Genomic DNA, 27,996 nt, shown 5'->3' on the forward strand with positions numbered 1-27,996 from the left:
CAGAATTAGTAATTTTAAAGCCCGTTTATATCAAGGATTCATGGTATTTAAGAAAAATGATAACAGAGCTACAAGAGAATACTCATTAGCTGACTAAACATGCCTGCTTTTATGTGGAAAAAGCTATATGAATAATTATGCCATGAATATTTACTATGTACTTTGTTCTCCAGGAAATGGACTTGTCACCCATGTACTCATTCTCTGTCTATTTACAGCCTAACCAGTATCTCTAGAAGTAGTTTATATGTGCTTAAATTAAAAAAAAAAAAACAACAAAAAAAACAAGGCATACATAGGAAAATAGATATTTGAGCTTCTTTTGGGTGTTTATACATGCTATACATAGTCTTTGTGATTAGAAAGTGAAACCACTTTGTGATTAGAATAGTGTAACATCCCTATTTGGAATCTGATTTTAAACAACGGATTGCAGCAACCTTTTATGAAAGCCGGTGGATGAAACATTCAAGGTGATATATTTCATTCATGAATTCCAGACTGAGGAATATTTATCATTACAGAAAAATGTAAATAGCACTTTATAGACAAATACAATGAACAAAGAAGTGAGTGCACTTGGGAACTTACTAGCTGCGGACTGCATTCTAAAGATCATAACTGAGAAACATCCCAGTAACCAGTAAATTCAGAATTGTGTGTGACGAAGACTGTTGAATCTGGTTGAAAAATAATAATTTATGAATATTTTTAATCAAATCTTGAAGATTGACCTCTTACTTCTCTTTCATTCCGTTTTCATTGTTCTCTCTATGTACGATATAAAACTTGTTGAAGCAAACATTTGCATATATTTTGAGCGCACATGCTGTAGTTTTGGACTTCACATAGTTTTTGCATATTTGCAGAGGAATTTGTATAAGAAAGTGTGGAAGAAGTTGTAAAAATAGCACTGAATATCTTGAGATATGACAGAAAAGTGGCTGAACAGGTCATTATCATCAAGATAGTATATTTAGCAGAGCTATTTAATCTTTCTCATGCTGAGTGCTCTCTGAGTGCAGGATGTGGAAAGCAGTAATGAATACTGATACATGTTCCCTGCTAACAAATTATCTTAGAGAACATTGCACAAGAAATGTTTCCATTGTAGTCAGTGTGAGAAGTGTTTGTAACATCATTATGCAAAAGAGGTGCCTCTGTTTCTCCACTGGCTTTTGTACTCCAGTATTGGCTCAGTTTGCCTGAGTTTCATCTCCTTCCTAGAAGATGTGATAGTGTGGAAGTCACACTGGCAGCAAGCATGTTAGCTAGTATGTATAAAAAGTCTACGATCAACATATGGTATTGTCTTTCATATGTAATCATCAGAAGTGAGTGGCAGCTAGGGGACATGGGACATATGACATTTGGACATGGATTTATTAGTTCCAACAAGAAATTGATTTATTATTTCCCACCCCTCTGTTATATGCAATCAAGAACAGTTTGATATGTGAGTGAAGTGGAAATCCTGGAGATAAAAAGTGTAGGGGAAGATCACATAGCAGAGAAACCAGAGAACATGGATTCTAGCTGACATAGGAAATGAAGTCCTACCTTTTCAGAATGCTAATTGCCCTAGAAAGCTGCAAAGTTTGGATATTTCTGTGCAGAGAGGAAACTAATACTGTAAACATAGTTTTCTTATAAAGTTTGGCTTGTTGTTTTTAAGTACCTTAAATGGTATGTAAAGGAAGAGATGATGACCTTGGAGGTTCTGTAGAAGAAGGTGAAGAGGAACATAACTGGAAAATACTGAGTTGGTTCAAATTGGATATCCTGCCTCTTTTGTAATGTATCAACAGGTTGGATGCATTTCATAAAGTTCACTCATGCTTATTGACGAACATTAGGCTATGGAAGGCTTGGATTTTGACATAGTCAAAATGTAAGGATCCTTTTGCAAAAATCTAGAACCAGGACTAAAAAGCTAAATTCTTAGAGCAGTAGGATCTGGAAGGGTAAAAGGTCCTGTTGTATGTTTCAGGAATTCAGTGAGCCTCTATTGGACAGATAAAATGTCACGAATGTGCAACATTCCTTTTGTTTTGTTTTGGAAAATCTATGCTAGTAAAAAGGTGCTGCAACCCATTCTATAAAATAAACTTCTCTGGGTTGGTTCAAAGATTTACCAAGCAGTTTACTATGATGAAGAAATTTCATTTCCCAGCTTTGTTGGAATACAATTTTTCTCTAAAAACAGATATATTTCAAGTCCTTTTTTCACGATCCAGCTACAGCACATGACACCATATCTGTGCTTGATAAATTAACTGTCCTTAGAATCCAAACTCCTTTATAGTAGTTTTAAAGACTTGAAATTTAAAACAAATAATCTGGAAGCAACCTATTTAATCTTGCTTTTGTCTTTCCTTCTTCAAAATAAATATCAGAGTTTATCCACTAGAATAGAATAGAGCATAAAGGAGGCATTTTGATTATTCAGTCTGTTTATGGGTTAGTATTGAGGGGAAAGGGGGTAGTATTGCAGGGCTTAGTATTGAGGTGAAAGGGAGCAGGGCAAATGAATAATGATCAGCATTACTATGCCCAGTAGGGAAATCTTTTATAAAAGTAGTTTCATGGCTCCCCTTAAATATTTCTAGGATGGACATGTTCTAACACTTTCCATAGCTCCATGTCTCTGCTCAAAAAATATTTTCATTCTAGTCTAGCAGTACTGTATGCAAATTAATGTCATGTTCAAACCATTCTGTCTTCTCAGAAGTTCTGGTAACTTGCATAGGGCTTTCTAAAGTAACACAGCAGAGGTAACTGAGACAAGTGAGCAGAGGTGAAAGAATTTTTTTGGATCACAGTGTTAATTTCCATGGCAAATACCTCGGAAGCCAGTGTTCGGCTCAGTTTTTGCTAGTTCCTATTAAGGCTGACATTTCTCAGACGGTGATCCCTATGCTTGCCTTAGGAAGACAAGAGAATTCCTTCTGTCACAACGGTGATCCTTACTAGTAGGTACAGTCATGATATTACTAATTTTAGTTCAGTTCAGATCTCTCCAAAATACATGAAACTCTTCTGATCAAATGGACCTCAAATAGAAGATGAATAAGAACCTTTAAATCTTTCTGGGTTTAGATATTTATTTGTTTACCAGTATTTTTATTACTTATGAGGTTTAAATTCTAGAATTCTAATAGAATTCTATTCTATTCTTATGAGGTTTTAAATTCTATTCAGTCAGAGATTGAAGAAACACTTCTGTAGTCAGAGACTGAAGAGACATTTGACACACACCAAATATAGGTACAAATATTCAGTTTATGTTTCATTTAACTTGGTCACTGGTTTGGTTAATTAACAACCATTATCAGCAAATGTTACTTTCTCACTTTTTACAAGCAGGCTTTATTTCTAATTGTGATTCCTTGTTTATTTTATATTAAAATTAGTAGACCTATACAGGAAAAGAAAAGTCAGTGTAACTATGCTGCTGAATAATGAAATTAGGAGCTGGGATTTTCAGGAAATAATATTGGCTTTGAAAGGTATGATGGATATCTCCTTGGTGCATATCTCACTAGATGTAAGGCTCCCTTTAAGAATATTTTAAGCTTTCTTCTTTTGTCATGGACTGTCTGTGACTTGGGTTTTTTGCCCTTCAATTTGCAGAGCATTATTCTGTATAGTTTGCCGCACTTTGATCCCAGAACCCATTGAATAACACATTTCAGAGGAAAGACAGCTGAATGTTCTCACCTCATGTTTTTCCCTTATGCTGCAGTTGCAGTCAGGAAATGGCCATTAAAAGTGACATGGTGAGATCCCATATTTACTATCTCAAAACTTTTATGTTATATGCAGTCACTTAAGACTTTTCTGTCACCAATACTTTGTTTCAGTTTCTCCATCATCTGTAAGTAAATAGGATTTCATTCAGTCTAATAATATGGTGAAGTCTGCCAGCCCGTAACCCATATCTTATACTGTAACCCATAAGTTATACTGTAAAAAAATCCTATATCTTAAGTGGGCACTTCTGCACACACAATTAATAGCTTTAGTGTACTCACACATAGAACCTAGGTCCTTCTTTCGCAGAAGTGTATAAGCTTCATTCATTGCCAACTACTGTACAAAAACCACACAGAGATATATTTCTGGCCAAGGAAGAAAGGAAGGAAATACAAGCATGTGTGCCATCAGACAGATGAGAAAAATTTTAAAAAGATTAACAAAAGCAACATTTTCCTGCCTAAAGAACATAAATGTCACATAGACTTCTAAGAATGGGAAGGGATGGTGAAATAGGGATGAAAGACAAAGTATGAACCTGAAAGTCTGAAGGCAACAAATGGACATTATGAAGACATGGCTAGAAAAAAAAGAAGCAAGCATAAGAAAAGACATAGTAAGAAACCAACATGTGGCACACTGTGTAAATGCAGACCATGACATTGATACAGAAACCTGTAGACTGTAAACTCTTAAGTTTTCTTAACTCTTGTTCATTCATAGGATTGGAGAGGAAAACCTTAGTTTATATGCATGCTTATTTTTTCCTCTGGTGCAGTTCTGTAGGATTTTATTTTGTTTTGTTAGCAATGTCTGTGTTTGAAATCCTTAAGTTGAAAATGTGCTCCTGAAGTGGAAGGAAACTCTGAAAAGTGTAATAATTAGGTCAGTCGGTTCTAAAGAATGGTGCAGTCTAATCAGGTAATGAAACTGATTCAGGAAAGAAATGAGATTCTGCCAGATATAGAATATATGGGATATGTCCCCCGACCCCTTCTTTGGAGCTGTTTTTACATAAATAAATTTGGCAGACCTAGAGGAACTGGAGTTTCTCTGTACTCAGTTTGAGCAGTGGTAGGCCTAGATGGGTGATTGCTCTTTGTGCAACCTGACTGAGAACATGCCGGTCAAAGAGAGACCAGCACTGCCTCACAATGGGCATATGAAGAGCTGCTCCATGGTACTGACTTGCATGACTCTGAATCCTTGATAAATATTTGAGGATTACGGTAAGTCTGTGAGCTGCAGTTCTGAACAAATGACTAAGAACCAGACCTCTGGAGTCAGCCATATCCTCATTCCACATAAATTACTATTTGTGATTATTCTCACAAAGATTCCTGGGAAGGAATGACTGCTACATTGTGGAGGGGAATAAATAGAATTTGCTGAAAAACCCGAAAAAAAGCAAAATGCTGGATGGAAGCTCAGCCCAAACATTTCACTTGCTGGTTCCCCGTGGACAAGATGAAATTGGCTACTATTACTACTACTGTTAGAAAGGCTTATATACCAAGCAGCCACTCAACCAAACAAATAAGAGTAACTGATAAATTAATAGAGCAAGGAGTTAATTGTGCAAGTAGTGAGTGATTTAAAAAGGGGGATGTGAAATCCTTTCCATCTATTATTTCTATAATAATGAAATTATGGTTGCCCATCTGCTCTTTTTACCTTTGAGGAAGGGTTTAGTCCCTGCTTATTTTGTTGATGATAATTAGAGTTTCACGTCACTGACCATCTGGAACAGGAGATGCAAACACTGGGAAGTCGACCAAGCTTGCTATTAGCGTGAACTTTAAAAGAGCTTCTTTCCTAGAATAGAGAAAATCCTACATAATATGGTGAAGCCTTTGCTTATTAAAACTTCATTTCTTTTTTTCTCCGTGAACCTTACTGTACAGAACAGTTCTGTGCTTAAATCAAGGGAAATATATTATTGGATTTCTGTAATGCTTGCTGTAGCTGGAATTTCAGTATGAAATGGAGACTTGGAACAGAATGTTTTCAGGAAATAGTGATATTCCTCATCACTATATTTATTTCACTTTTTAATGTTTCATACCTCTTTTTCCAATATCAGCTCCACATTAAAATTCTACATAGCTTCTAGTAAATACATGCTAAAGGTGTCTCTAGCTATAAATTATCTAATTGACTCTGTTTTGTTTATGCAATTTATTTGCTGTCTGGTAAACTAGAATAGATTTCAGTGACTACTGTTATGGAGATTACCCTCAGGGATGTATTAAAATGTAACTTAGCTCATATCAGCTGGGAATGTCTGTACTTGTCATATCCAATCAAATCAGACTAGCTGCAGGTATTTCTGTCCACTTATACACAAACAAACTGATAACATTTAAAAATTTGAAACACAAGCTCCGAATTAAGCATGCTGCTTGCAGAGCTTGCAAATCACATCTAAGAGGCATTTATTTAGCTACATTTTCCATACAAATGACTGAATTGGCATCAAAGCTTCTTCATTTCAAAGATTTCAGTTGGGAACTCTTCATAACAGAAATACACCCTGGTACGAGTCAGCTTGTTTTTTAAGCTCTTCCAGATGTTTTTCCTTATGCAAATAACCTTTCTCTAGTGAATGACACAGATTTTCTGAGGAAGATCATTACATACAGAGTCTAATTCCACTTAGAGAGACAACTCCCTCTTAGTAGAAAATGAATGTATTGATACTATTTCCCTTGAGGTGTTGCAAAAGAAAGCTCATCTGGATGAGAGCACTGTCCATAACAGTCTGCCTGGTACTTGCAGTAGAACATATTTACAAGTCTTCCCAGGAGGACAGACAGTAGAAAAGGCATATGTACTGGAAAGGTGAGGGAGAGTTTGCCAGTTCATTTACTGGTACCCATCAATACCTATTCACTGTTGAAAACCTTTCCAGAAATACTATATTGAAGAGTATGGCTTTTTTAATGACACAGATGTTGTGTTCCAACAGTGTAAAACCCCATCAAAATTCTTTTATTCTTTGGAGATCAGGTTGTCATCACATGAAAGAAATGCAAGAAGAACCTGCTTGCACTGTGGTAGAATTGTCTGCGTATTTCCAGTGGCTACCCAGAAGCAGGAAAGACTGAAGTCCCTAGTGATCCTCCCCAGCTTAATTTGAATTTTATCATTCTAACCTGCTCTGATTCCTATTTTTTATTTGACCAGCAACAGCATCAGGCAAACTGATTTCTACTGCAAGCCTTAATCTTTTAAGACTCAAATCCATAAATTCTTGAGTCTGTTAGAGTGAACCAACATCAACCCACATGAAATTCTTTTGCATGCGCACACATGTACATATAGGCTTGTGTTTACATGGGGATTCATCCATGACATACATCAAAATAACACAAATGTTATCACGTACTCAAAAGTTACATAATGCCCAAAATATATTTTCATGTCTTACAGAAGAGGAATGGAGACATACCTCCTGTACACATTTTAATCAAATGTAATTTTTGAGGTTTATTTTTCAGCCACAGAAACCTCCCTCAGTCCATACCCAAGACATTACCTCAGAGCATGTGGTTAGACATTTGGATTAGGAACTTTAGTGTTTTCAGAATATACTTTTGTCACTTGAGCAAAGAGAATAATTGATAGCAGCTGCATGCAGCTGCCTTCCCTGTACACCAGGCACAGCAGGATGAGCGTGTACCTCTAGCTAGTGCATTTCAGAGCTACTTAAATGGTGAGACTCAGCAAACTTCTATTCTTAGAATTTATTCCAATGGCTATAGAGCTCCACTCTGTCATCATTTCCACCTGATTTTGTTTTTGTCCCAATCTTCTTCTCTCTCACTTTTCACTGTCTCTATCTCACTCCACCTGTTCTCCTGAATTGCTTGACCTACTACTCCAGCAGTAGTGCTGCAGTCACCAGTCTTTTCCTTTCCCATCTGAGATGGAAAGAAATTATTTCTAAAGCATAATCCAGGACTGTAAACTGCTAAACCAATCTCCTTCTTTCCCTAAAGCCAAGAGATACCCCCTCTTTATTTCTGGTACACATAGCTCTTAATTCTCCTCCTTACTACTTTGTGAAAAACAGGGGAGAGAGGAAGACAAGAGTGATGCTGCTGGTCAGTTCTGATGTCTGGTCAAACAGTAGGCAGAAGAGTTTGGGCAAAAGCAATAGCAGGAAAAAATCACATTTGAATTTTAGATGGCACAAACCTAATGCAAATAGGGTCTTAGAAGATGAGTTGATGAGTTTTATCTGATCTCTACAGAGATTTGTCAGCTAAGGTTTCCAAAACTTTAAAATATTGCTAGACTCATGCATCTTTTCACAGCAGTGAAAGATGCAGGAGCAACAGATGGATAATTTCCTTTCTTCCCCTTAGGAGAGACAAGTCTGAATTTCAAAGTGGAATAGTGAGAAAGCCTTACACTTATGCGATTGTACAGTTTTTGTACAAGATAGGCAAATAAATGTATTTTCTCTATACTGGTTTTGCAAAGTGGCTAGATTTCAGCTGCAGTAATGTGAGTATTATCAGAAAGGTAAATGAGAAGAGCTTCAAGTCCAACTTGTTCCTACAGGAATATTACTGTCATTCTCAATGCGAGGCTGACCAGCTTTTGTAGCAAGTGAAGTGTCTTTCCCTAAGGTAAATTTTATTCTGTTCATTTGCTATGTTTGGATTGGAACCAGAGACCTACAATTCAAAATATCCCTAAATCTCTATTCTCAGCTCCACTGTATCAAGAAGACAAAACATGTAACATGTTTTGGTTTTGACATTGTTACTGCCAACACTAGAGCATGCAGTTCACATCTGGATTTATTTTAGACTTTCTCATGATAACAGCTGCATTTCTTGTCTTCACTTGGATACATTTTTTAAAATGAAAATTGCCATGGCAACAACTGCAACCATTTATTATACAGCAATAGAAGCGGAACTAATATTTGTGAGAGAACCTCTGTTATCAAGATAGTATTTCATTCAGACAACACCAGAGTCATTTTTCCCTAGCCTTTCCTTTTTTCTTTTTTTAAGAAAAATTTAGAAAATATTTTCAATAATGAAATGTAGGTGGAATTGGACAGCTCAGGCGATTATAAAGATTTTCTTCTTTAGATTACTGGCTCATCTCAAATCCAGATTAGCAAGAGCCAAAAATTATCATCTGTTTGGTGGGGGCTTGAAGAAAAATTTGATAGGGTACCGAGATCTGAAAATCATTCCCATAACAGCTATGTTCTCAGCTGAAACACAGAGACAGCAAACTGAGTATACATGAAAGGTGTGTCTTCACTAAGGGAAAAAGGCTGTGACCCATCCTTGAAACGAGCTAATATCTAATGCAATGAAAAAATTCATAGGCAGTTTGCAATACTAACACAAAATAGTTCGAAATGAGCTATCCTTCAAGATTTTCCTTCGTAACATTTGCAACCTACTGGGCTACCCAAGGTAACAATGTACTATTTCCCCTATTAAAATGTGGCTAATGAGGGCAGTTTTGTGCCAGCCTCAAGGTACATGTTGTTCCAAGTCAGGATTGAGGTGTAGTCATTCATCGTATGGCCCAGGTACTTTAGGAATCACCCATTTTCTTTATGCTTCCAACATTTCTCAGAACATTAAATCACTTTTTATAATCTCTACAAGAATCTGGTAGATCAACAAACTTTATCCCAGACGTTGAAAATATACATGAAATCTAAAGCTGTTTTCCTATTTAGATCCCTTCAAACAATGATAAAATGTGGCTTGTAAGCACAGGCTGAAAGGTGACCACATACCACAATGTGGACACATACCAAAGAACATTTTTCTTATTTCTTACACTTTAGAGTGTGTTAGGTGGGAGAGGAGGAGCATGCTAAAACTGAAAAGAATTTTAGATAGACTTTCAGATAACTTTCACTCTATTTTTATGGGCTTTAACATAATTTATCTTCCTCAGTTGTATTCAGCACAAGGCCCCTGAATGCACTGCTCTTTTCACAAGTTGCTAAAGATGCTCAAGTTGTGTGAAGGGAGAGTGGCGGCTCTTTTCTTAATCTCATACAGGATCTCTTACATTCTGGAAGTAAAAAAGCCCAAGGTTGTTGGTAGGCCAGAAATTTGGCAGAGGACTTTGCTACTGACAATAGACTATCCAGCCACTCTAGCAACTACATGCATCCTCTAATAGCAGACATAGCTCTTTCTGAGACATAATATTTAAATCAAAAACAGTAGCTTACAAGACCTCTTAACAGAGAACAAGTACCATATTTCACTGACTATTTACAGAACTCTGGGTTTTTTTTGAACACACATTGTCATGTACTCCTGCTTCATTAAATTACTTTTGTGCCATGGACAGCTTATTTCAGGGAGGTAACATAGAGGAAAAACAGAGGAAAAAGAATAATATTACTTCTGTGGTGCCTGAGGTAAATTTACCAAAGCAAATTTACCCCCAAAGAATGGGGTTCTTTCCTGTTTTGCTGCAGAGGAGAGAATGAGTGAAAGAACAGGCTATTTGTTTTCAAGATTATGAGCTCTGGGTACTTAGAACTTCCTTGCTCTGTCTCTGGGAGCAGAGTAATTTACAGGCAGGCCTCCTGTGAATCTGGAGTGCTTCCTTGAGAGTACAAATGGGACACACCACACTTAAACACATCAGGATCTTCATAAGCAGAGGCCACAGAAAAGAAAAACTCTGAATATTGAATAAGAACTTACCACATAAGTTCCTTCATTGATCAGCTAGCAAGCTGACATTGCCCCTCCACCCCTTCATTTGGAATCATTCCAGAGGATTTCCAGGTTGCTACAAGATTATAGCACAGCTTCAGTACAGTACTATTTAACCACCTAGCTCTCAGGGAGAAGTTGATTTAAATCCCAGAGGAGAGTGATGTGAGTAGGACTGTGTGTTTGTGGAGGATAAGGACTAGATATTCTTAAAAAATGGAAGTTTGCTATTCATCCCTCAGCATTTGACATGGCAGATAGCCGTAGTGAGTTCTGCTACAACGCTATGATGCTGAGTCAAACTCTAAATTAAGGTAGTATTGTCAGAAATAAAATATACATCACTTTCTTTTATTTCAGTTTTAAGGTCCTCCTGAGAAAAACTATGGGCTGTGTGATTCTGAGAAATAAATCTATGATTCAGTAAGGGTTTAGTGTAAACTGCTCTACTAGTTGTCCACAGGGGCAAAGGATTTATCATGGCTAGTCAGCCTCCTTGAAATGTTTCATAAAATGTTTGGGTCAAATTCTACTTTTTTATGACTCCAGTGCAAATCTGGAACAATTGCACTGAATCAGTGGAGTTACTTCAGATGTTCAGCATTGTAAAAGTAGTTTGAGGCAGTTTCTCATCCAGAGTGTTCAAGCAGAATGACAGTAAATCACAGTCATTTAATAGTAATCTGCTGAAGCATTCTAATGTGTATCATTCAGTGCAGGCAACCATCAGGCAGTATCATTTTACCAACAGGAAGGTAGAATTCAATTGACATAGATGAATATCGTATTTATTTGCATTAATGCCATCACCGTAAAAGGCAAGAGTAGTTCAATGGCTCCAATGTCTCGTTCTGGAGTTATCCCAATAATTTTAGTACAAGGGGAGGGTTAATTAAAACTACCCAGCCAGCCAGCAATCACCTCCCGTGCTTCTTACAGATACATCAGTCAGCATCTTGTTAGCTCTGATGTTTTACTCTTTGCGCTCCAGGTGTGTAGAGTAAAATAAGTCCCATAGTATCTATCACCTTTTGCCACTTCTGTAAAAATAAAACTGAGCTGTGGATAGAATTAGACCTCCAAGAGTACATTAAACTCTTTGCCCTACACTCATGGAACATTTGCAATTACACTTAAATTCAATTTTTGTCTTTCAAAAGAGAAATACCATTTTCAGTGAATATCCTTATTTCATGAACACATCACCCTGGACTAATATAAGAACTGTCACATAAATTGAAGGTTGTATAAATGTTTCTGGTAAATATTTATCAACTCTGCTTTAAGTAAATAGTGACTAGTGGTTCACAGGCAAAAAAATGAAGGATAATACAAAGATGAAGAATGATATAATAAAGAAGAGTAATATAAAGGTGATAGGAGATAAAGGTCCAAGCACATAAGAAGAAAGCAAGTTCTGTTCCTTATTTTACTGTTAGATAAATAAAAATCATTAAATCATTTAAACAAGTTTGGATGGTTGGGTCTAGAGATGTGAAAGCTGAGAGTGGACAGCAGCTATTTTAAGTCAGATATCAGTAGTAAGGAGGCAAAAAGGTAGTCTAGGGTCATGGACAAATGTTAGTAGAAGTGTTAATTCATACACCACGTCTGATTCCCTTAATGGCACAATATATCTCTTCAAATTATTAGTTTCTCTTCTTGTTTTTTACCATTATCATCTTGTTCAGGAAACAATTTTATTTGACGCACTTCCTGGGGATTAGTGTCTGGATGTCTGAGGATGCCTTCACAAAGTATGAAGTACTCTTATTCATTAGACATCCTCTGCCATTCATGTCTGGTTGTTTAAGTAGCATGGTGGAGCAGATTTTTTTTGAAATACCACATAGGACTGTATTTCTTTTTTTCCTCCAGAAACTGGAGGATTTTTTCTTGTTCTGTTTTTCTTGTTAACTCAGAGGGTTGGCGTTTTGATACATCCCTGGTTAGTAACTATTACAGTCATGTTTTCTATGCAGAAAAACTGCACAGTTTTTACAGTACTGTTATAATATGTAAATTCTATTTTGCTTGGACATAAGTTATTACAGCAAGGCAGAAGAGAAATCCAGCTCTTCATATTAATACATTAATAATTTATATTTACATATTTATGTTCCTTGGACATTTATTCTTTGTTTCTACTTTTTTCCCACTACAAACATCTTCACATCTGCCACTTAGAGCTCCCTAAATGGGGGGGACACCCTTCAGGTCACTTTAGATACACAAGCCATTTCTCTTTTTGCTATGTTTGAATGGAAGTTAAGCACTGAGGTGGATAACATTAGTGATACCCAAATGAGAAACAATCACAGTTGCAGGCACATTAATTTCTAAATTATGTGCTTTTTGATATGATCAGCTCATAAGTGAGGATAGTGTTAACGGTGTAATGCAGAATACAGCACATCCCATCACAGATGAACCACTATCAGCCATCTGTTTTCTGCTGATGTGCTTCATTCCTCTCAAAGATATGGGGCAGGCTTTTGGGAACAGAGTTGTCACTTCAAAATGACGGTGATATTTTCAAAAAGATGTATGAAAATTAGACATTTAGAAGCAATAGCTGTCATTTAAGAAAGAAACATTCCTATACCAAGCCTCAGATAAATGCTAACATATTTCACTATTAAAGCCTTAGTTTGATTTTACAAAGAATTATGTCAGGGTTGCAGTTTATCAGGATTTCTTTCTATTAAAGATAAAAAGAAGACAACATTTGCCTAGGACAAGATAATGAAAATGTTAGGACTCCTGTACATGTACAATATACCATATTGTGTATATCTCAGAACACTAAGTGCAGGAGAAGTACATACACACTTCTTGTGGAAAGAGAAGGGAAAACTTGGTAAGGAAGATTTAAGACACAGCTGAGCTAGGGGTTCAGCATGTTTTTCTCTCATTTTGAGAGGAAAAACTACTCCAAAAAAAGGTAGATTTTAGAATATTAGTGATCAGGACACTGCCACCTTTGCTGAAAAGATTATTGTGCTGTTCTGAATCCATGGAGGTGTATCTGGTTTCTCACCTTTATCATGTCTTCCAGACACACAAACTCTTTTACAGGCTTCATACTGCATATGTACATGACTCAGTTATAAAAACATGTTGTTTGTATACAGTGCTTATGAGAAGCAAAAATATAATTCACGTGAAATTTAGTTTAAAAAAACTACAAGAATTGAAGAATACTGTGGCACATGTTCAAAGGCACAAATTTCATTATAAGGAACATAATTTGTGTGCCTGAGGTACTTAGAAATTTATGCCGTGCTTTTATTTTTCTACTGCACCATGCCGTAATGAGTATGAATGTCAGGTTTCACAAACAGTACATCCTGTTTCTCAGATGCACACAGGTAAAGAACCCCCCTACTGGATGAGATGTGGCTTTGGACATGAAATTTTTCAGTCTGTAAGCCCATTAGGGTATTACTCATCATCAAAACTGTAATCTCACATCTCCTTTCTATGTGTCTGCAGTGACTACAAGTCTGTAGGGACCTAGTTCTGAACAGGATTAGAGCATGGGGGAGTTCCCAGCACTTCTGTCAGGAGGAGCTTGCAAAGGTCTTCTTGGGCACCAGGACACTGGGTTCAACCCCATCAAGGTGGGTGAGCTACCAGCTCCTTTAAAGGTGAAGGTGGTGGAACTTTCAGGGCAGGATCACCGTGATAAAGAGACAGTACCCATGTCTCTCTAAGGGTGCAAGAGGCTCCCTAAGGGTAATGGCTAGGGAGGCAGTGGAGATGGAGGGAGAATGACAGGTTTTCTGCAGCCCCTGATGTTTGAGGGCAAATCAAAACTAAGATGTGCATTAGGGAATGTCTACCTGGAACAAGACAAACTACTCATTATTTGCATCAGCTGTACTGCCAATTGCTGCTCTGTGTCAGCTCAGGCCTGAACACAGAAGAAAACTGAAATACTTACAAGTGTAGAAAATATTTGTCAGTAGCTGCCAAAAATGACTCCTGATGAGCTAAGCTGACTTCTGACTGCCCAAGTCAAGGGACGGGGTCACTCAAATTCTGCAGCTGCTTTATAATACTGCTGATGAATTTACTAAGCTATCCAGTTAAATCTGGTCTGAAAATGCCTTGTGTCACTTAAAAAGAAGCTTGAATCTATCAGTAACTCTAGCTATTTTATGTTAAGTGAAAATTTAGCAGAGAGACTGAATTCCTTTTTCATTTTCATGCAGATGTTGCATTTCCTCATAAATGGGAAAACTTATGTTTTCCATAAACTCTATGACAGTTTTACCTTTCTAGCATGCCTTGTGCTTTGACATCTGCCATCAGCTAGCCACTTTGGAACTCATAACAAATCTACTTTAAGAAAGGTTTCTATAAACAGCAAAATCCCTATGTTCTACAACAGAAAGTGTTAGTTTGGTTTGAATTAATCAAAATAAAAAGTCCAATAACGGCTCATAAAGTCTAGAAAAGCCTAGAAAGGAACAAAGGTAAGGACAGGAAAGAGAGGAAGAAAATATGCCATTACACATAGAAAATGTAATAGAGTGTAATTCCTTCTATAAGGTAAATTCTTAAATAGCTGCTAGACCTTCCTCTAGAATTAAAACCAATAGAACTACTAACAGTGTGCTAAAACCAGATTGTGAGTGGAATAAAACCATAATGTGATGTACTGCCAAGAATAAAGTTTTGGCCATCCAGATTTGGATGCCACTGCAATATTTTGGACGTTCAGAATTGGATGCAACTGCAACTTTTTTTGCAGTACTTATAAGTATATAAATAGAAAGTCCAAATTTCTGTGAACTCCACACTTCTGGAGCCTTAATCTTCTGAACATTCACAAATACTGTCAGGAATAAATTCCAGGGAGACAGATTTCTTTACAATGAAGGATGAACATAGACTCATCTATGTTCTTTTAATGCACCTTCTGTGCATTGACTTTGTTTACCAAACACCATCTTAAATATGTCTGAAAAATGCAGTAAGCTTGGTTTTGGAAGTTTTCATCTAGAAGATCTCCACATATTTGCCTCAGTCTACTGTTACAATAGGTTGCTTTTTCATGTCCTAAAGGCTTCCTGGTGTGCCACTTCCTTCCTCTCCCTTAATCATCTGCAAAGCTTGTCTCTACTTCACAGATGCTTTTATTGGCTTAGCACACTCACATCCCAATCTTAGCTCTTTTTTTTTTTTTTCATTTTTATAGTTCATCTACTTACTATTACTGTGCAAGGAGCTACTTTATGAGGCAGCCCAGAAGCCTTTACCAACCTAAAGCTTGCCAAGAGAAGGTGTAGGTGTCTAGTGGTACACATGCACTTTCACATCGAGCTTCTGGTTGAAACACTTGCCTTATGGGAAAATTACAGTTCTCTGCTTCAGGCTTTCTTCCAACACTTTTAGGAAAATCATATAGTTAAAAAGTTTAGAGGGAACAGAAATTGTTCAGTTCACTCCACTACTCTGAAAACTCCAAGTTTTCTAACATAGTTTTCTAACATGTTACCTACCTTTATTTGTATAAGTATAATGTTAGGAAAGAAAAACATTTTCCTCTTAAAAACAACCTTGGACTCTGTCATAAAATGACCTGTTTTGTTTTTCTTAATTAGCAGCTGATAAAATTACCATGTAGTTCTATAATTATCACTTGCGGGAAATCCCACTCACTCTGTGAAGGTATTTTAAGGAATACCTGATGTTTCTGTATATTCAGTATGATTTTATTTTTAACATGGTCCCTGATTCTCAGCTGTGCAGTATTATGTAGCACATAGCAGTGCAGCAAATAGGAAAAAGGCCACTGGGCAATAGGAAGACCTTTGACCTAGCAAGTGGAAAAAAATCTTTTTTCTGAAGATCATAAGCTTTGTGCTTTCATGTTGGTCAAATAAACAGAGGAAGGAATAAAACAGTTTATCTGCTAGTTATTTCTAATCACTTATTTCACATCATTCTATCAGAAATTTTCTGCAGTTTGCACATATTTTTCTTCTGATCCTTGCATGCCTTTTTTTCCAGCATATCATCTTTTTAAAAAACTCATCTAATACATGTTGCATCATTTTGGCTTTTATCAAAACCAAGGATCTTTGTTCTGTTCTGTTAGTTGCAACAGATTAACAGATTTGATGCTGCCATGCCAGTCTGAGGCATGTCAGGCCTTGACATGGGCCAAAGGCAGGATACAAGATTTAACCTCATATACAGATATGAGGTTATAAATCTCATAAATCTTTCATGAAATTCTTTAAAAACCTTTGCTCTAATCCTAAATATATTCATTTATTTTTTTTTTAAGGAAAATACTATTATTTAAATGAAAATATATTCACAGATTCACAGACTGGAAAACAATGCAGCAAGAAAAGCAAATAAATAAGTAAATAAGATATTTCTTGAGAATAATGGGATGTAAAAACTAATCAATTAAGATGTAAATTGAAACATGACTATACTCTTCCTACTACAACAGCACTTAAAATTCTCCTTGCCATGGAAACTTTTACTATTATATCTCTACGCAACCCAATAGAAAGAACCATTCACCATCCTGAGGTTTCATCCTAAAATGATCTTAACAGGTCATGGAGGGAAGAAGCAGAACAATCTCTGTGGTATAAATGGGCCAAGCTGCAAATCTTTCTTTCTGTCTCAAGCAAAAGTTATGATCATAACTTACACTTTATTGTCTAAATAAATATTCCCTATATTTCCATTTTGAAAGCTGTGAAAACACTTGACCCTGTCCATTAATATTTGGTAAAGGAAGCACAGAAGAACTGAGTAGAAAAAGGGATCCATGAAATAGGTCTCTAATACAAGAGGTACTAGCTAATCCTTAGTAGGGACTGGGGGAGGTGTTTGTGAGATATGTCTATCAAGCACTCACTGAGGACGTAACAAAAATTTTTCACTCTGTCCCTTAATTGTTTCTAATTGTTGATAAAGTATATCTTTGACATTAGTTCTGTTCAGTTATCAAACTCTGAAGACAGTTTTCTATTTATTTTTAGTATTTCCTAAATCCAACATTGATACAAATTTATCTAAACACACAATTTTTTAGTTATACTAGTTCAACAATTAGAAAACCCCTACTATTAAAATACTAAATAGTTTCAAATTTAATATCAAAGTTTCACACACTGCTTGATAATGAACTGAGATCACCACCTTTTGCAACGGACACAGAGAGCAGACTAGCAGCAACAGCAAGCCATGCCAGCGTGTTTCTTGAATTGTTCTCTGAGGAGCAGGCAGAAGAGTAGAGGCTCTCTAAGTTTAATTATGTTTCTCTCCAGTGTTAAACTTTGAAATTTTGCTTTTAGATCAAATTATTGACTTGGCAGGAAGTACTAGAATAAACAGTATAAAATTGTTCCATTTATGTGTAGCTCATATAGGAAAATTATCGGGTAAATTAGTATTTTGGATGCTTAAAATATAGCTAAAATATAGTATTAAAGAAGAAACATTCGGAAAAGGAAATAACAAACCTAGTTCAGAATAATAAAAAATGAAATATAGAATATTAGAAAATACTCTTTGAACTGTAGGAAATTGGTATATGGGAAACCCTAGTTCTGAAAAGATTTATAGCAGAAACCATAGTTGCCATAATGAGCATATGTTGTGTTGTGGAGGTTAAAAAATACCATGTTTTTGGGGGAGCATATTGAGTAGAAAAATTTACCATTGAGAATGAGTCACTCCATATTAGTTGCTGAAATAACTACATCAAGAATAAGATGATTTCTTCTAGCTGTCTCTACACCTGAAAGCTGTTGGTAAATTGTAACCTTGAAGGATATTAACAAAGTCAACTTCTGTTGCCTTAAGGTTAACGTACATAATAATAAATAAATAAATAGATAATAATAATAAATAAAAAGTCAAATCATGGCAATAGCTGAAATTTGATTAGTAAACTTTCTCTCCATGTCAATACTTTTTTTTTTGTTGTTTTTATTACTGAGCACTCTTTTCTGAGGACAGAGCCCATCAGTATAATTGAATGATGTTGCTTTATTTTAGGATGTGGTCAGGTTGACCTCCCTAAATTCACCATTCAATGCTTGTGAGTAGTGAATTCAGAGCACCTGTGACACAAATAATCAATTCCTGATTTATAATTCATTAAGCAATATATAGTAAGAGCTGCAGGCACTGTATACTTGAGTTAAATAAGAAAGAACCCAGTGTCAGCTTTAGTGTCAAGACATTCCTAAAGTTTTAGATCTAGCATTTCTGGTTACACTATTTAAGATTTTCAACTCTAACTAACTAACTAAACTGGAGCCCTCCCTAAGGATACAAAATACACTTAGTTTAGTTTATAGAATCACAGAATTATAGAATGATTTGGGTTGGAAAGGACCTTAAAGCCCACCCAGTCCCAACACCCTGCCATGGGCAGGGACACCTCCCACTGGCCCAGGCTGCCCAAGGCTCCATCCAACCCGGCCTTGAGCGCTGCCAGGGATGGGGCTTTGGCACATCTTGCTTGCCTACAGCTTGCCTGAGGCAGGGCCTCACCACTCTCTGAAAGCAGAATTTCTTCCTTGGAGCTAATCTAAATTTTCCCTCTTTTACTTAAGTTCATTACCCCTTGTCCTATTGCTACACATCCTGGCAAAGAGCTTTTCCACATCTTTTTTGTAGGAATCCTTTAAGTATTGGAAGGACACTAAAATATAACATATAAGGTCCAGAGAGCCTTCTCTTCTCTAGGATAAATATAATTGTACAGTATCACTACAGATAGGATTTCCTTTGACAGAGATACCTATTCCATCCATATAGCAAATATATCTGTTGTTTAATACAGTTCTTTATTTCCTACAAGGTCTAAACCAACAAATATTCAATAGGGCAAAGACAAACATTTCAAGAGTCATTTGAAGGCAAGAGAAGCAAAGAATTATAACTGACCCTTGGTCTAAGAATAGGGTCAAAGAGAGTCACAGATGAAAGAGGACTGAAAACTTAGAGAGTGGCATTTTGTCAAATAGCATTTCCTCTGGGAACAGTATTTTGTGTAGAAATATTAATAGCACTTTCCAGTATGAATCATCTCACTAGTTTTGTGATAGTGCTGATCAGCATAACTAGAGATACCAGATTTCGGTGCTTAGTGATTTCCATTCTTGTGCGTTAGTATTTACCTCCCATATTTAGTGGTGCTTCACCATATGTTTCAGAATCCTTGTGCCTTTTTTACAGATTGAAAGTATGATGTCTGCTTTCAATTGTCTTCATATTATTTGCAGATTCCTAAATTAATGTAACTGTTTAGAAAATCCTCCATAAAGAGCTATGTCTCTAAGTCTTAACTCCAGATGGAAGACATCATACTGCTGGGACCACATACTTAATATGCAAGAGCTTAAAATATTCAAAACGTTTCAAGAATTCTAAATTTTTAATGCTTAAAATACCAACCATTTTCCAGCAACCCAAGCTACATTCTGGAATCCAGTGCCAAGCTCAGTGCATTTTCTTTCACAATAAACATAAAAGGCCTACAGTACTGAATGCAACAGAACCACAAAGTTCTGATATATTGTTTAATTAATGTTTAGGAGGCTTAAGGTTATTGTGTATCTGTTAAGTTTAATGGCTCCAGAAGCAAAAAAAAAGGCATAAATATTTGGTATTTCTAGGAAATAACTGGCTACTGGCAAATACTAATCCTGAAACTCTCAGAAATGTTTTACAAACAATCTCCACTTCGGTGACACTGTTTCCCATTCAGAAATACTCTTGATGGTTGTCCCAGAGGTGGGACATGGGAGATGACCTCTGACAACTTCAGCAGTTTCTTCCTGTGGGACAACATTCATTCTGTCCTCAAGGCTTCCTATTGTTGAGTTCTTGATATGCCTTCAGTTGTATTTATGAAGGGCTACACCAAGAAGAGAACTACTAGGTGGTTTACGACAAGATTGCTGCTGCAGATTTGGTACCTGCTGTGATTTGTATCACCCATCTGAGCCTCAGCTGTAAAGCTGTGGTTTTTATCAGGAATATTTGTGAATATATAACTGTACTGAAGACATATAGTCAATAAATAATTCAAAGTTATCTATCTTCCCTGCACATTTCTTATACACCGACCACCTATTAATGTTTAGTCAGCCTGGAAACAATATTCTTTATGCCACTTCTTATATAAAAATGTTTACTGACTGGCAGCAGACCACTGATTTCCACTGTGATACCTTGAAAATAAACTGCTTACAACCCCAGTCTCAATCTGCTTTGCCTTCCCATCTGCTATCAGCACCAAGAAGCCTTGTTTTGCATTTTGAGTCCCTAAAAATGTCTATTTTCAGTTAGTGGGTCCAGTATCATAATAATGTGATTGTATTCGTTATTGCCTCTTCTCTCCCTCTCCCTAATCCCTTTGTTTTCTTTTCAGCTCTATATCCATTTACAGTCCTAAGGAGAATCCTAATGCATTTGATGCCGCTGCTTTCTTCCAGTCAGTGGGAAATTTCCTGGGGATCTTTGCTGGATCATTTGCTATGGGATCCTCTTATGCTGTTGTCACAGCTTTAATATCCTTCATGGGTTGTTTTCAGAGAGAACATCTATATGTATGTATAGTACCTGAATGTGACCATCTTTACTTTGAGCTTGAACCTTTTCACTGTCGACTCAAGACTTTGCAAAGAGTTAAGTCATGAACTGACAAGACATTTAATTTGTCAGAATCCACAAAGACCTCAAACAAGCCTATTTCCAAATTTTATGCAAATCTATTTTAACATTAGGCAAGACTTTGGTCTTTACTGTTTGTAAATAGTGAGATATTGAGGTTTTGACATGCTCTGAGATTAAAATGTGAATATATGAACTACATGAACTTAATTATGAACTACAGACTAGCAGCAATCACAGAAAAATACAAGGCAAACTCCAGACTACAAAGGAAGATAGTCAGTCTACCTAAAACAGAAACAAAAGGCATAGCTGTTACCCTGCATTTTTTTTGTGTTTTACAGTTCTTCATGTAAAATACTATGAAGAATGAAGAGCAGCTATTTTCATCTTTCTTGCACTGATGAAAATGTAAATCAAATGCTGATCAATACAGAACTGGACAAAATGAGCTTCTCTTCTCTATTTCTGGGGAAATAATATAAAATGCAACCAATTAAGCATTGGTTCAAAAACCAAAGAAGCACTTCAAATAACAGAGTTGCACAATGCACTCATTTAATACCTGTGCTGGATTCTCTTCTTTGAGATAATTTAGAAGTTGTGCAGTTTTTCCTGAATTTCCTCATATAGGTGGGGGAGGGAGGTGTCTTTTTTTTTTTTTTTTTCCTCTTTGTGGACAATTTAAGCTTATAAAATAGTTGTTTTTTACTTTTCCTTAGCAACCTTTCAGCACCTGACAAAATTTACAAAGCTGTGTGAATTCCCCATGCTGGAGACAGGTCTGTTTTTCCTCCTATCTTGGAGTGCCTTCTTATCAGCAGAAGCTGCTGGTCTCACAGGTAAGTGTAGTTTTATAATATACGTCTAATGTGGGAAAATGGCATGTTTATTTTGGGCATGACATCTTATCATCTTCTATAAACCTTCTAAAAACCAGTTGCTACACTGGAGGTTGTTTCATCTCTAAAAACAGATCTGTAGGGACATTGAATGGTTCTTCCAAAGACTTATTAAAGGAAGTTAAATTCCCCAGTCTTCTTCCCACCTACATTTTCCCAGCACTCTTTGTCCCACTATTAATCCCGCTATTTATTGCTCACCTATAGAGCAATAGATAACAGTAAGCATGAGGAACAAAATATACAGTGCTGTGTGACTGTCATGGCCAGAGAGCTCCTCTTCCTACACTTCTTGTCCTGGTCCCTCCTCCTGTTTCCCCACCCTCAATACTAAGATGGAGGACAGGGTCATCCTCACCTTTGTCAGTGAGGTGGAGCCACCTCTGGATTTATCTGAAAAATAAATCATCTTGTTCAGTGTGCCTATGTAAACACCTTTTGCAACTGGACAGGGGTACATTCAGGTCCCAGTGAAAAGTAAAAAGACACATATGTTCTGATTGTTCTAAATTCTAAATTTGTATAGTTTACCCAGGTAACAATCTATTGTGTAGAGTGATTTGAAAGAACAAACTTCATAATAGCTTCATCATTTTAATGTTCTTGATGCTGTCACCTCTAATTAGTGGCATGAAAAGTCAGGGGAAGATAACTGCGTAATGGAGTGTTAATGCAGCCCATGTTTTGTTTGCAAAATTGTTCAAAGCTTCTGAAGTTAAGAGATATTTCCACTGACTTCTATGGAGCCAGCATGTTACTTTTTTAGTATTAATATACAATTAAAATGATTTTTGAGTTAGTATTAACACCTGCATCTTCTGACATCTTCACCTTATTAAACGTAATTATGTGTCCTGATTCCTGACAAAATCTTCAAGCTACAAAGAGGGGCACATGAACTGAACAAAAGTGTTGTATTCTGTCGCTTGGAGAAAATCTGTCCATTTTGTTTCTTTATGCTTAATGGTTCTTTAAAATGTGATGCCATTACAAAAAAACAAAAACAAAAACAAAAACAAACAAAAAAAAACACCAAAGAAGTGTTATAATCTCTTGCCTTCAACTGAAGATAATGATTTTCTAAATCACTGACTTCCTAAGGAAAAATGTTTTAAAATACATTCCAAGCTGAGAACAAGGATACTATGTTACATCAAGGACCAAATGCATAATCTCTAAGTTAAACTTTATACCCAAAAAGTGGATTTGTAAGGGAAATACCAGTATCTTTTAAAGTCCCAGGTGCTGCACCAAAGGTAATTTCCATTTCCTGGGCACAGGCAGCAAAAAATAATTGTCATATGCCTTTTTTGCGTACTGCAAATGAGACGACAGACAGTACAGTCTCTCCTGGTAGTCACTCTGAAGAGTGTCCCATTTTTCTTTACTTTTGCAACATATAAAATATCAAAAATGAAAGACTTACTGAATCCCACCAATGGCTTTTATGCTAGCCTTGGCAAGGGATTTTAAATGGACAGAGGAAGAGCCAGAGAAAGAGTGGAATGAAAGTCAAGATTCCATTAATGGGAAAAATAGAAAATCATAGGGAAATTTAGCTATTTCATATAAATAAAGGAATTGATATAGGCTTATAAAAGAGATTTGCTCTGCCAATACAGAAATTGCAAGGAAAACATGCAAGACCATTTATATCTGTCACTAGCCTTTTTTCAGGGATGTGTTCTGAGTTTCAGCTGGAAAATGTTTAATTACACTGTTGTAAGGAGGCAAAGTTTAATCTTGAGAGTTTTATCAATTAGGTCTTTTTTGTTTAGTTTCTGTGAAAGGCTTTTGTCAGAAGCTGTTAGAGTGAAAAAAATAACTCGTGGAGCCTTTGTTGTAGCTTCATAAGCTCAGAGCAATGTTTTCTAAATATATTGACATTATTAATACTGTGTTAACATCACAGTTTAGAGTGGATATTTTTAGTTGTTTGGTTTAACCAGTTTTGATTTAATATTCTCTCAGTCTGATCTGAAATAGCTCTAAATCTCCTCCATTGATAGTATGATTTTAAACTTCTAAGATAAAAAATTTTCAGCTGAATTAGGTTCTGTTGGAGGTATAGATTTCAAAGGTGGCTCTTGCAGAAGTGGAGAAACTTGTTGTTCAGAACACACTGAGCTCCATATAGTATCTTTTCCCGTCTTTTCCAGGTTACTTGTTTTGCTCTTTACTTTACTTAATGCATACACCATCTGGTTCTACAGTCAAGTGTGCCTGACCTCAACAGCAATCATTAGAATTAAGAGAACATCATAACTATGGATTGGCTGTGCTCTACTACCCCATTCAATAAATTGAATTCCTAGGTTAAAATCTTTGACTTCAGCAGACTCACTTCAAAAATTCACTCAATCCATTGTACATCATTTACGCCTATATTCATATGCATTTTCCTTGCATATTGTGTTTGCTCTACTCATTCCTTCTGAACAAACTTCAAAAGATTAACACAGACATCAGTATTTTCCTGCAGCTACTACGTAATGTAATCTCAAATTAATTTTATTCTTATAATGCTTTCCGCACGATCTCTTCAATCACTATGCACCTTTTCAAGTCTAATACAGAAGTATGTCATAATTTATAAACAAAGGACTATACTGTGTTTTGTGTAGGTATAGTGGGTAGTAGATCTCACTGTTACACTTGTGGATTTAATTTTTTTTAATGTGAAAGGGCAGCAGTACAGGGCAATATTTTATACAAAATTTATTCCTCTTCCTCAAGATACCCCATGATATATAACACATAATATGTGGATCTGACCCTGGTTGAAAAATGGATACAATCAAACCAGCAAAACAAAATGCAAATCTGGGATGACTACAATGTTATTGTTAAACAGATAACTAAAGTTCATAAATTTATATAATCATTATTAATCTTATAGCTATATCATCAATCTATAACATATGCATAAATTGATTCTTACACAGTAGAATCTAATTTGTGCATTTTCTGATTTGCCCTGAAGTGTATCATTCCTGACTGCTAAGTTGTAATAGCAGACTACTATAGTAAGATCAGTATTAATAAAGCTGCTTTCATTTCCAAACTTCATTACAGAGTACTTACTAAAAAGCTATGAAAAAAAAATCATAAAAAAAAAAATAAATATTTGTCAAAACAAGTTAGGGAAGTACATCTTGCATTTATTAATTTCTTATTCTCTTGCTTTCTACTTGACAAAATTCGCTAATTTTTAAGTGATCACTCAGTAGTTGTGAAAGAATCTGTGAAAGATTCCATGAAATACATGGGTATGTTACAGTCATCTCAGCTAGGCCCTCTGTATTTGCAGGTGTTTGAACTAAGTAGATACTCAAACAGAGGTTGATATATCATTCAAATATATGTATGTATCCATTTCATGTATACTTCAAAGTAATTTATCAGTGCAAAAGCATCAAAATTATGGCCTACTACTCTACTCTCCTAGTGAAAAATGTCTCCCGAGCAGGTGTAAGAGATGCTGAATAAATTATGTAGATCCTAAAAGAAGGGTTTCTTCAAACCTTTTCAGCCTCTGATTTAAATGCCAGAGACCTGTGCTATGAAACTAGGAAAGACAAGTCTTGAAGGAAAAAATCTGGCAGGAGATCATCTTTGTTCCCTGACTGGTTTTCAGAACTCAATCCAAAATTATTGTTCTCTAGTCACTATGAATTAAATAGTTTGTGATAACAAATTATTGCTGCGACGAAGCTGGTGAGGGGCCTGGAGAACAAGTCCTACGAGGAGCGGCTGAGGGAGCTGGGCTTGTTCAGCCTGGAGAAGAGGAGGCTCAGGGGCGACCTTATTGCTCTCTATAGGGAGGCTGTAGCGAGGTGGGGGTTGGTCTGTTCTCCCACGTGCCTGGTGACAGGACAAGGGGGAATGGGCTTAAGTTGTGCCAGGGGAGTTTTAGGTTAGATGTTAGGAAGAACTTCTTTACTGAAAGGGTTGTTAGGCATTGGAACAGGCTGCCCAGGGAAGTGGTGGAGTCACCATCCCTGGAAGTCTTCAAAAGACGTTTAGGTGTAGAGCTTAGGGATATGGTTTAGTGGGGACTGTTAGCGTTAGGTCAGAGGTTGGACTCGATGATCTTGAGGTCTCTTCCAACCTAGAAATTCTGTGATTCTGTGATTCTGTGATTCGTCCCCAGCAATTCTTTTCTGAACATTTCATGATATATCTGACATGTACTTTCTTATTTTGGGCCTCATACAGGAGCACAGTCTACCCAGTGACTAAGGATTTTCTCCAAAAATAAATAAGCAAATTATTTATGACTGATGTACCTAAGACTAGTCCAAAGAGTACTCCAAATATCTGGTATACCACTGGGGCAGTTTTGTGCTACCCATTGTATTTGGGACATAGCAAGAACAAATGCACCAACTCCCAGTTCCTTTAATACTGCTGACAAAGTAAATTCATCCTTGTAGCTGTTTACTGCTTCCATCTGTTTGCTGTGATTTGTCTAGGATCAGTCATCTCTCTGGAGTTGAGTGTAAGCACAGTGCAGTCTGGTACCTGACTGCCTTTAGTTCACTAGCCTGACATTATTCCATGAAAGGACATTATTCTGGGCTTTAAATTCTCATCTTCGTGGTTTTCTTTCCTTATTCATATGTAATGTGTCATGTTGTGTCATACACATAACTAGGTAAACTCCATGCAGTAACATGGGAGAGGGCATAGCTTGGCTTCTAGGTCAAAAGGCAAGAAACTTCAGTTCTCTCAAGCTACCATTTTGCCACTCCTAGGAGGAAAATATGAAATTTGGGTCTAATTAGGAAAGCAGGCTCTTCATGCTTAGGAAGATGGCATTTGCATCATAGTGCAGAGACAGATGACAACACAAAAAGTTTGTTATTACTAATTACTAACCCGTTACTTGTCTGCAGGAAATCAGAGATGGCCCTGGATGATCTTTGTGGTATTCTAAGACAGAGAATGTCACGAATGAATCCTGTATTTTCAAGGATGTTTTAGACATCATGCTAAACCCAATACTCTGTGCAGTTCTAGTTAAACCATTCACCCTTGTAACAGGGTCACTTGACCAGACTACGGACATACTTCAGGCTCTGCTTCGGTCTGGCTAACATGGTGCTGCTGTAGGTACACCCTTTTAAAACAGTAAGTGAAGAGAAGAAAGACATTTGTTTTTGAAGTACCTATTCTAGCATAGCATGAGGCTGAGACTGATGATCAGTTGCATAAAATCAGACTAGCAAGTCTTAGCTGAGGGTAAGTATCCATGTTAATTTGCAGTATTATTGCTAGTCAATAGTGTTAGGATAAACTGAAAAAACACTCCTAGCATGTCTAGGATAAAACCTGGCATGTCTCACCACGTTGAAGTTCAGGTCTCACTTGAAACACACAGGGGCAGTATCAAAGCTGACTTCTCAAATGAGGACCTAAAAATTTCTCTCAGCTCTGTCTTTTGTTGTTTTCTGTCACTCCAATACAAAATCAATCTAAGAATTACAAAGATGTAAGTTCCATGAGCAAAGCACCAACTCTGGTTCTGCATTGGTGTAGGTTTAAGAAAATGATTAGCCATACTTCTTATCCATGGTGAAAACAGACTGAATAGGGTTGATGTTGCTATTGGGTTTATAGCATTATTACTTTGATGAAGAAGACAGTTTATTAAGACAGGATGATAATAATAATAATAATAATAATAATAATAATAATAATAATAATAATAATAATAATAATAATAATATATTATATAATAATAATACATAATAATTATATAATAATTATGTTATATAATAATAATAATAATAAGAAGAAGAAGAAGAAGAAGAAGAAGAAGAAGAAGAAGTAATACTAATAATAATGTGTGCAAAAGAAGTGATGCACAATGCAATTGCTCACCACCTGCTGACCAATGCCCAGCCTAACCCCAAGCAGCCAGCCCTCCCACCCCGACTAGCCACCCC

At 36.4% G+C, this 27,996-nt stretch overlaps 1 protein-coding gene across 1 annotated transcript in view; it reads left to right on the top strand.

Annotated features, from left to right (window-relative positions):
- The window catches only part of SLC9A9 (solute carrier family 9 member A9), a 226,536-nt gene that overhangs the window by 70,033 nt on the left and 128,507 nt on the right, over nucleotides 1–27,996 (top strand). The window contains exons 7-8 of the mRNA XM_082767482.1: nucleotides 20,902–21,037; nucleotides 21,877–21,985. Of these exons, the coding sequence (XP_082623608.1) occupies nucleotides 20,902–21,037; nucleotides 21,877–21,985 (245 nt within the window). The remainder of the gene's footprint in view (nucleotides 1–20,901; nucleotides 21,038–21,876; nucleotides 21,986–27,996) is intronic.

Source organism: Aythya marila (genome assembly GCF_965140915.1).
Source record: "Aythya marila genome assembly, chromosome: 9".
NCBI classification, from domain to species: Eukaryota; Metazoa; Chordata; class Aves; order Anseriformes; family Anatidae; genus Aythya; species Aythya marila.